General features: G+C 39.7%; 1 protein-coding gene across 1 annotated transcript; it reads left to right on the forward strand.

Annotated features, from left to right (window-relative positions):
- Window positions 1-3619: 3619 nt before the first annotated feature.
- On the forward strand, window positions 3620-5298 carry c11h11orf96 (chromosome 11 C11orf96 homolog). Its single transcript, XM_017699307.2, has one exon. It carries the CDS (start codon window positions 3985-3987, stop codon window positions 4354-4356), a length of 372 nt encoding a protein of 123 aa, XP_017554796.1. The 5' UTR covers window positions 3620-3984; the 3' UTR covers window positions 4357-5298.
- Window positions 5299-9492: the final 4194 nt, after the last annotated feature.

The following is a 9492-nucleotide window of genomic DNA, read 5'->3' on the forward strand; positions in this document are numbered from 1 at the left end:
GCTACAGTGCCATCATCTTGCAGGAACTGCTGACACACTCCAGCAACATGAGGTCAAGCATTGTCCTGCATTAGGAGGAACCCAGGGCCAACCGCACCAGCATATGGTCTCACCAGGGGTCTGAGGATCTGGTACTGAGAAGTGGTCTGTGGTCCCCACCTGCAGAACCACTCCTTTATTGAGTGTGTCTTGCTAATTGCCAATAATTTCCACCTGTTGTCTATTCCATTTGCACAACAGCATGTGAAATTGATTGTCAATCAGTGTTGCTTCCTGAGTGGACAGTTTGATTTCACAGACATTTGATTTACTTAGAGTTATATTGTGTTGTTCAAGTGTTCCCTTTATTTTTTTGAGCAGTGTATATACATACATACATACACACACACACACACACACACAAACATTTCTGTCCTCTCACTGGCTGAGGGAGTGTGGTCAAAATCAAGTGTCCTCATGAGCTACATTTTGGGCAGCCCTGGTTTAACCTATTTATTGCAGTCTTTTTTATGTAATATGAAAAACATTGGAATGAAACTGCTTGTCATCAGCAACTCCAACTGGCTTAGTTTAATGCTAAGAGTGTTTACGTTGAAGACTGCTTGAGGCAAGCATGTGTCCATGACAGCAGTGTGACGTAAACGAAACAAAAATCTGGCAACCCAGTGGAAAACGTAAATTGAGCCTTCTTTTTAATAAACACAAGGACGTTCATGCTTTATACCGTGCAAACTCAAAAAAGTTAACCCTTTCAGCGCTTGTAAGTAAGCTTGTGTTATGGTCTCTCATTATTTATATAGTTTCCCATGTCAAGCTGTGGCCTAAGAGCTGATGACCCTATTAGATGATGAAAGGAAGGACATAAGAGGAGAATAATTATACCTGCCAGTCTTTAGGATTACACAGCTACATGTATGTATGTAACAATACCTGCAGCTGCTGTCAATCAAGCAAGTAACTAAGAGCTGAAAAAAGTATATGAAACTTTTACTGTCTTTCTTTGCCTAGTCTCATGTGCAAATATGCCTATTTCTAAACATATGGCCACTTTAAGTTAGATTTTATTTGGTGGCCCCACCCACCCCAATCATGTAACTTTGTCAAATTCTTTGAATTTCTTCTTAGTGTAGAGTTCTTGAAGCTGTAATTGCCAGCAAAGACCTTGCAGCAAAGTATATATTTTATTTTATTTACAAAGTATTTGTGGTGTCTTAATACTTGTTTCCCCTCACTGTATATGAAATATGTGAATATATGGATTAAGCATGAATTAATACTTTATTTATTTTCATCAGGAAAAAAATACCTTTGTGGCTCAGGGGCCAAAAAGCAACTGTTATTACTGTTTATAGGTAAAGGCTATATATAACAATATTATGTAAAATTCCACATTTTAGAGAGGCAGCATGTGAATGTGCACATTGAACTTGGAAGATATCCCATCAGCAAGGTCTGCATGGGATAGAGGAACAAGCGATAAATTAAATTTACTACACATTCTCCTAACACATGGCCTGAATAACTTCCCTCAATGCGTGTTGCATGATGTCATTTGACATATAGTGTCTACTTGAGTGGTTGTTGGATGGGGTTAGCGAGTGAGTGAGAGAGAGCTGCCCTTGCAGTCCAAAAATAGAATGGGTCACACTAATAGTAAAACAGAAATTTACCCTCACCCCTTGGCCTTTGGAGTATGGCAGGCAGGGGTGGGTGGGTGGATACGCACTAAGGTGATATCCCCTTTGGTTTTTAGGGCTTTTAAAGGCTCATACTCCATATCAAGTCTCATCTTCCTTCTATGTGATGAAAAGATCCCAGCTATAGTGTCTTACACCACCTGGCTAATCTCCTGCTCTGACGTTGTGAGTGAAACAGGTCTGGACTCAGCATACATATGCGTGCATCATGGCTGACACTGTCCTGTCAGAGGTAATTATAGTCCTAACAGATCTGGACACAGAGAGAAAAAGAGAGAGAGAGGATGATGACAGATACACTCATTAGGTCTGTGACACAGTAGGGCAGGGTCTTGTGTATATGTGCTGCCATGCCAACCATCCAGTTAAAGATACAATCAGCACAAAGGCATTAAATACATGATGACTGGCTTAATGTACATATCATGTAAGTATATATATATATATATAGATAGATAGATAGATAGATAGATAGATACACACACACATTATTTCCAGAAGTATTTGCTCGTCTGCCTTCACACTCATAAGAACTTGAGTGACATCCCATTTTTAATCCATAATGTTTAATATGATGTCAGCGCACCCTTTGTAGCTATAACAGCTTCCACTATTCTGGGAAGGCTTTCCACAAGGTTTAGGAGTGTGTTTCTGGGAATTTTTGACGGCAATTTTGAAGCACATTCGTGAGGTCAGGTACTGATGTTGGACGAGAAGGCCTGGCTTGCAGTAACCAGCAACCACCAAACCCAGACTCGCCCATCGGATTGCCAGATGGAGAAGCGTGATGCGTCACTCAAGAGAACTTGTCTCCACTGCCCTAGAGTCCAGTGGTGGCGCTTTACACCACTGCATTTGACACTTTAGCTTCCATGAAGCTCTCTATGCTGTTCTTGGGCTAATCTGAAGGCCACATGAAGTTTGGAGGTCTGTAGTGATTGACTCTGCAGAAAGTTGGTGACCTATGCACACTATATGCCTCAGCATCTACTGACCCTGCGCTGTCATTTTACATGGCCTACCACTTAGTGGCTGAGTTGCTGTCGTTCCCCCTTTGTTATAATACCACTGACAGGTGACTGTGGAATATCAGTACGTTTATTATATATATATATATATATAATAGATAATAAAAAAAATAATAAATGTAAAGTTAGAGAAAACCCATTTGTTTATTTAATTTGCTCACTCTTTACATTGGGGCACCCTACTGCCACTTTAATGAGTTACAGCTGTGTCCTCCCAACAAATACTGTTCCCAAAGCTCTCACTGTTATTTATACTGCAACTGAACTAATTGGGTGGAATTGGAATGTGAGAAGCAGAAAATGTAACCAGCTGAAATCAAGTCTCCCAAAAAGAATGAAAGCTGTAAGGCTGTTGAAGCTTCAATGAACATTTCTGTTAAATGTATATCTTCTAGTTTTTCCGGATGCAGAAAAAATATATAACTTGTAGTTAGTGGCCATTCTCAGAGAAAATTAAATAAATGAAGGGTGTGCTCTTGCTCTGACATTTGCACAGAACTCTCTCTTAAAAGAAGCAAATAGACATCTAAAAGCAAATATGCATAACATATATTCACTGGTTAGATAAATGTTGTCAAAACATTCCACTGAATTCACTAATAAAACCTGTTTTGAATAAACAAATATAAACAAAAACATATCAAAATTTCCTCTTGATGCAAATTATAGCTGGTTGGTCTCTGTGTTATTCTGCATGTGTGCTGCTTTTGCTCCTCTCCTCCTCCCCCTCCTCCTCCCCCTCAGCTGTCCTGTAGCAGGCGTTTATTTAAGGGGGCTGATTTGGGGAGACTGGTATGGCTAACCGGAATCAGGCCTGCTCACAGAGTGAAGGAGGGGCCTGCAGGGAGTGGGGAGATGTTGAGGGAGTACACAACTATAAAAGCCTGGGCTGGATTTGTCTCTGTCAGTAGCTCACACAAAAACGACCCAGATACAGAGCCACTGGCAGGAGGAAGCAGGCGACTGCCTCTGAAAAACGCATTGCGTTGCTAAGCAAGGCACAGAGACTGAGGACTTCTAAAGCACAAGCTTTTGCTGTGCCAGAGGAAAACCAGGTGGACTGAAAATCCTCAAAGCATCAGGACCATAAGGCATTTTAGAAGCCTGCTGTGACCTGTGAGTACACTTTTGGACGTTGAGGAGAAATAGACCAAAGGTCAGCACTGGAAACTTCTTTAAAAAGAGATAAGGGGAGTGAAGGAGCAGAGACATCTGCCACACCTCAAAAGACAAACGCTCAGCGCTTCGCGTCTCCAACCATGGCTGCACGTCCGATGGAAACGGTGGGTTTCTCCATGCTCCCAGCCCACATAATGGCTTCTGCCATGGAGGAGTTTCCTCAGCAGCTTCCTGTGCCCAAGGGCCCGGCCAGGGGCCGCAGTCGCCCCCGACGACCAAGGGAGGCCCGCTTCAAGACTCAGCCCGTAACCTTTGCAGAGATTGCAGAAGTGGAGGAGGAAGGGACTTCACCACTGGAGGAGGAGAGAGCCAGACGTTCCTTCCTGCAGTCACTGGAGAGCCTAAGGAGGAGCACACAGACGCTGCACCACACAGGCTCCGCGAACTCTGGCAGAACCAGCACGCCCACACAGGCCAGCCTGGACTCAAGTGACTCAGACTCAGCCCCATGAACGAGAGAGACAGAGAGAGAGAGAGAGAGAGACAGAGAGAGAGAGAGAGAGAGAGAGAGAGAGAGAGAGAGAGAGAGAGAGAGAGAGAGAGAGAGAGAGAGAGAGAGAGAGAGAGAGAGAGATGTGATTTTGTATGTATCCTCTCCTCTGCTGCACACTGACTTTACTGGATTGGCCTCCAGAGCACGTTGCACATATCCTTCTCTTGAAGCAGACTTTGTAGCTATAACTTAGTTACGGTATCTTATGCACATACTTGTGCCAAACTCCAGTCAAGCCAACCAACAGCAGGCTGGATTGCTTATGCTCCTTAGCTGTAGCATTTGAAAACCTCTAACAACTTAAATATTCCAAAAAATTATCTTTCTTTATTTGTTGTGTAAGATTTGAGGCCATTCATCATGAGCTTTAAAGTGTAGATCTGTTCTATTTGCTATTCCATTCAGAAGGACAGACATGCAACGGTCAATCATTTCATATGTGCCTGGTTAGAGATTACAGAATGGCTTTTCCACTGTTCAGCTTGGATTTCCGCTGTTCATCTTTAACACTTAAACATGATTATGCAGTGAAATCATTGACAGAAGAACTGAAATTGGTCTGTAAATGCCAGACACTGCACAGGAGGCACTGTTTCAAAATGATGACATTACTTGAGTCTGCCAAAATAGTACATTTACTAATGAACTCAGAGAGGAACAAATTATTTTCTTGCTAAATGTTACAGATATTTATTCACAGAATATCTTGTTAATAATATCATAATGAGTTTCGCAACATGTTTTGTTGACACTGTGGAGCTTGCAAGGTCATAGTTTCAAATGGAAAAAAAGAAAAAGATGAAAAAATGATGCCTTTTGTACTTTTGTTTTACTTTTATTACCTTTGTAATGTTATTTCTTACTTACTTTAATAAATCTATATAAATATAGTGCACATGCATGGAGTTTTTGTATGGCTGTTATTTTGACCTGCTGTAAAGAAAGACAAGTTCACTCAAAATAGGAATGTGAAGGGAGAAAGAGGAGCGAGGAAGAAAGGACACAAGATAACTGAGTGGCAGAGCCACACAGGAAAAGCAAAGAGAGACTCAAAACATAACCACAAATACAGATACATATCATCACTGCCAAATATTTTAGATTTTGTATAGTATTTGAATAAACCAGTTGTCCTTTACACTGTATGAATATGTCATGATGAATGGACCATGACAAATGGTCCAAAATGACTTAAAGCAATATAGCTTCTTGGGTTCATGACTGTGGCCCTGTGTAGAAAGCTATCACAGCTCTAGAGACCACTGGTCAGCCTCTCTCATGATAACTAGCCTGTATTTGCACTGGGCTTCATCCTTAGTTTGAAAACAGATTTCAACAGGCCTTTGCTGGACTCTTCACCCAGGAACTGATCTGTTCTTTACTTGGCTGGTGTGGACATGAGCTAAAAATAGAGTCAATCTGATGTGCCTTCTGATCCAGTTACGGTACAGAAAAACATGCTTTTGCAACCAACCGAAGAGACCACTGTACTGTGACAAATGTCTGCATACACTGATCTGTGGCTTTGCTCCTCTGTTTATGTTAAGTGTGAAAAAGATCCACAATATTTAATCACCACTGATTTGAAACAGTCTTAAGGCTTTAGGTAAACACAGCTATATGTTACCGGTCCAATAAATATAAACTACCAGTGACACATTTATCTGAGTTTATATTAGTATAAAGCAGAAATGTGTTGATATTATGAAGCTGCTCTAGTTCATCCCATCACCTCTCTTTTCTCATGTTATTCCTGCAACCTACTTTTTATACTGTTGCCTTGGTGATGAAACATGAGGTCTCAGCATAGTTGGAAAAACAAACCTGATGTTCTGTTTTTTAGCCAGAACGTCCTGTGGATGGCTCCTCCTATTCCTCACCTGAATACAGCAATACTTCGTCACACACCAGCCTGGCCGAACCCATGTTTTGACCTGCACGTTCCTACTGTACCCTTCTGTAGAACGTTCTGATCCTGTACATACTGTATAGCCTAAGTCTCTGCTGTTAAATGTCAAATAATGCTCAATAATACACAATATTGCTCTGATCTCTCTCTGTGTTTCTGGACAGTTACCCAATCTCTGATGTGCACTACACAAAAAAAAAAACACATTCTCCAATTAAAAGAACAACATGTCCTCAGCAGGCGGCTGGAAGGCCACCACTCTATGTGCTTATGTAACCTGCTGTTCTCTGTCTCTTATTCATTTTAGTGTGCCTGAAAAGAGACTCAAAAGAAAGCCTAGGCTGAATGCAGTCATGAAGTTGTTCAGCCTTGACTTACAGTCTTACTCAGATATTGAATGAATGACAGCCATGGGAATAAACTCTGATTTGAAAGGTGCTGGGGATTGTAATGTAGCTAGCTGTTAATTGTGTTGTTTCCAGTCATTAAGCAAAAGCATATTTTAAATAATGTAGCCCATTTACTCCATAACTCTGTTATCAGATTATTTGGACACTATTGGTGAAATTTTGTAACTCTGCATTGAGCTGTTAGTGAGCAATGAGGAGCGAAAGGGGAAGAATAAGAACCTTTTGCTGTGAAAATCGATTCATAAAGAGCAGCTAGACAGCATAACCATAGCTTTCTTGTTAAAAAAAATATTGTGTACATTTGTCATAAATGTTGACTTGTTTGCTCAGCTGTAAAGACGAAAAATCCAGTTTGCTTCCAGTTTTGTAAATCAGGTACATTTTCTATGAAATATATTTCATCAATGTTATTGAAGAAAAAACAGTTCAAATGATGAAGATGGGTACTGCATTTTATAAAATGTGGTAAACAGGTTAATTATGCCTGATTATACCTGATATACCTAATTATACCTTACTTGTAATTTTTGAATTTTCAATTGAATTTAACTATCCTAATTGAATTTATAATTTGATTTTTAATTTACTGATTTTCTCTTCTAAATCTATTGTTTTAATTATTCACCATATCAGTGGTGCATAAAGTACACTTGAATTTAAGTAGAGATACCCAAGGTAAAATATTACTCCATAAAAGTAGAAGTTTCTCCATTTATACCTCAACCTGAGTAAAAGTACAAAAGTATTTTCCTTCAAATGTGCTTAAGTATTGAAAATAAAGGTTCTAAAAGATTAATTACAACTCTAATGTGCTATTATCATTTTTGTAACAAGACTCGCTTCATGAACTCATTTTAGGTGAAAATGCTCCAGTGTCACTCTTGGTAAACCAGTCTTTTAATAGAATGTCATTAATTAGTGAAGCTTTTGTCTATTAAAATTATCATAAGCACAAAACACTGAAGGCAAACGATTTCCATCAGATAGAACAGAGTGGCTCTGAAATTTTCAGTTTCAGATTTATTTGCAACTTAATTACAAGTTTAAGTTTAATAAAAACTTGCTTTAAACTCACAAATGTGTTTTCCTTTACTATATTGCATCTGTAGGTCTCTGTTCATAAAGATAAACTAGCAAAAACAAATTTACTATAAAATGAAATAATGTTTGTATTAATTCAGAAAAAGAACATGCCAGTCACAACTGCATATGTGTATATATTTCTATATTGTGGTTAGGTTTGTTCCACTAAGTTAGGTTAGTTACATCATTTATGTTAAACAGACTCTCTCAAAATTTTACACTGCTGCACCATAAGCTTACACTGGGTCGGTATGACCAACAGGTCAAAACAAGCTCATAACAAAGTGCGCGCTGTGCCCTGATTGGTGTTCTTACTTCGTGGTTCTTTAGTTTTGACATTACATTTTTATGCACACATAAACCAAAAGGAACAACAGATTTCATAAAATGAAGTAAAAAGGCAAATATTTGACTTTGAAATCTTGTGGAGTGAAAGTAAAAATTTGCCCAAATGGAAATACTACAGTAAAATACAGATACGCGAAAAAACTACTTAAGCACAGTAACAAATTAAATTTACTTTGTTACTGTCCACCACTGATATAGATATAGATATACATATACACAGATCAAGCATCATGTTATGACTCTTTGTTTCTACGCTCATTGTCCATTTTATCAGCTTCACTTACTATATAGGTGCACTTGTCCATCTGTTTCTCTGTGTACTTTATTAGCCCCCTTTTACTCTGTTCTTCAGTGGTCAGGACCTCCATGGACCCTCACAGAGCAGGTACTATTTTGGTGGTGGTTCATTATCAGCATTAACACGTGCAAAAACAATTGTTTATGAAATTCAAAATAAAGAAAATATTACATTTAAAACATCAGTGGATGTATGTTTGCCAATGGACTTATTACTTAAGTCCAAAGCACCATCATGCTCACTGGTGCCTAGTGAAATGAGCGGGCTTTGCACCGAGCAAGACCCGAGCTGAGGGGTTTGTGTCTTTGATAGGTATCTGCAGTGACAGTGAGAGCTGAGGGGCAAGACGGATTAAACAAAGTGGGTTGTCGCTTATTCTGTTTCCTCTACCACACACACACACACACACCTGCCACAAGCCCTCATGAACAAGGACTGCATGCATACCCCACTTCAGAAGTTTGTTTGCCAGATAAGGGGATGTGGCACACAAAAATGATAATGTGATTTAGGCCGATTAATAACAGCTCAGAGCTAGTTCTAGAATAAACAAGATGATAAGATAGCACCATCTTACATGCATTTACATATATGGTATCCTGGAAAATTAGCATTGCAGTGTTAGCCATATCTGTGCTATCTGTACTGGACGTTATTGGCCTGCTCGGCGTCAATAACCTGTGTGTCTTGTCCTTCCAGATTTGTCTGGTGCTGTCTGAGAACACACTCATTTTCTGTGTTCCTGACCTAGATTCTCATGCTCCACAGAACAGAACCTCTCGTGGGTTTTGGGCCGGAACCAAGAGACAGACAACTTCAAGCATTTTGTTATTCTCTCCCTTTCTTTCCTTCTATCTCCCTTAGATCTGTAATAGAATAATCCTCTCTTATACACAGCACACTCTGAAGAATGTAGTGAAAAGGCTTACTGAACAGAAGGTAACCCAGTTATTGCTCATCCAAAATCTCAAACCACTGATGAGGGCAGTTGGCGAGGGAGCACATACTGAGAGTTTTCAATATGTGTGTCACGAAAACAAATTGATT

This window comes from Pygocentrus nattereri, chromosome 11 (assembly GCF_015220715.1).
Source record: "Pygocentrus nattereri isolate fPygNat1 chromosome 11, fPygNat1.pri, whole genome shotgun sequence".
Taxonomy (NCBI): domain Eukaryota; kingdom Metazoa; phylum Chordata; class Actinopteri; order Characiformes; family Serrasalmidae; genus Pygocentrus; species Pygocentrus nattereri.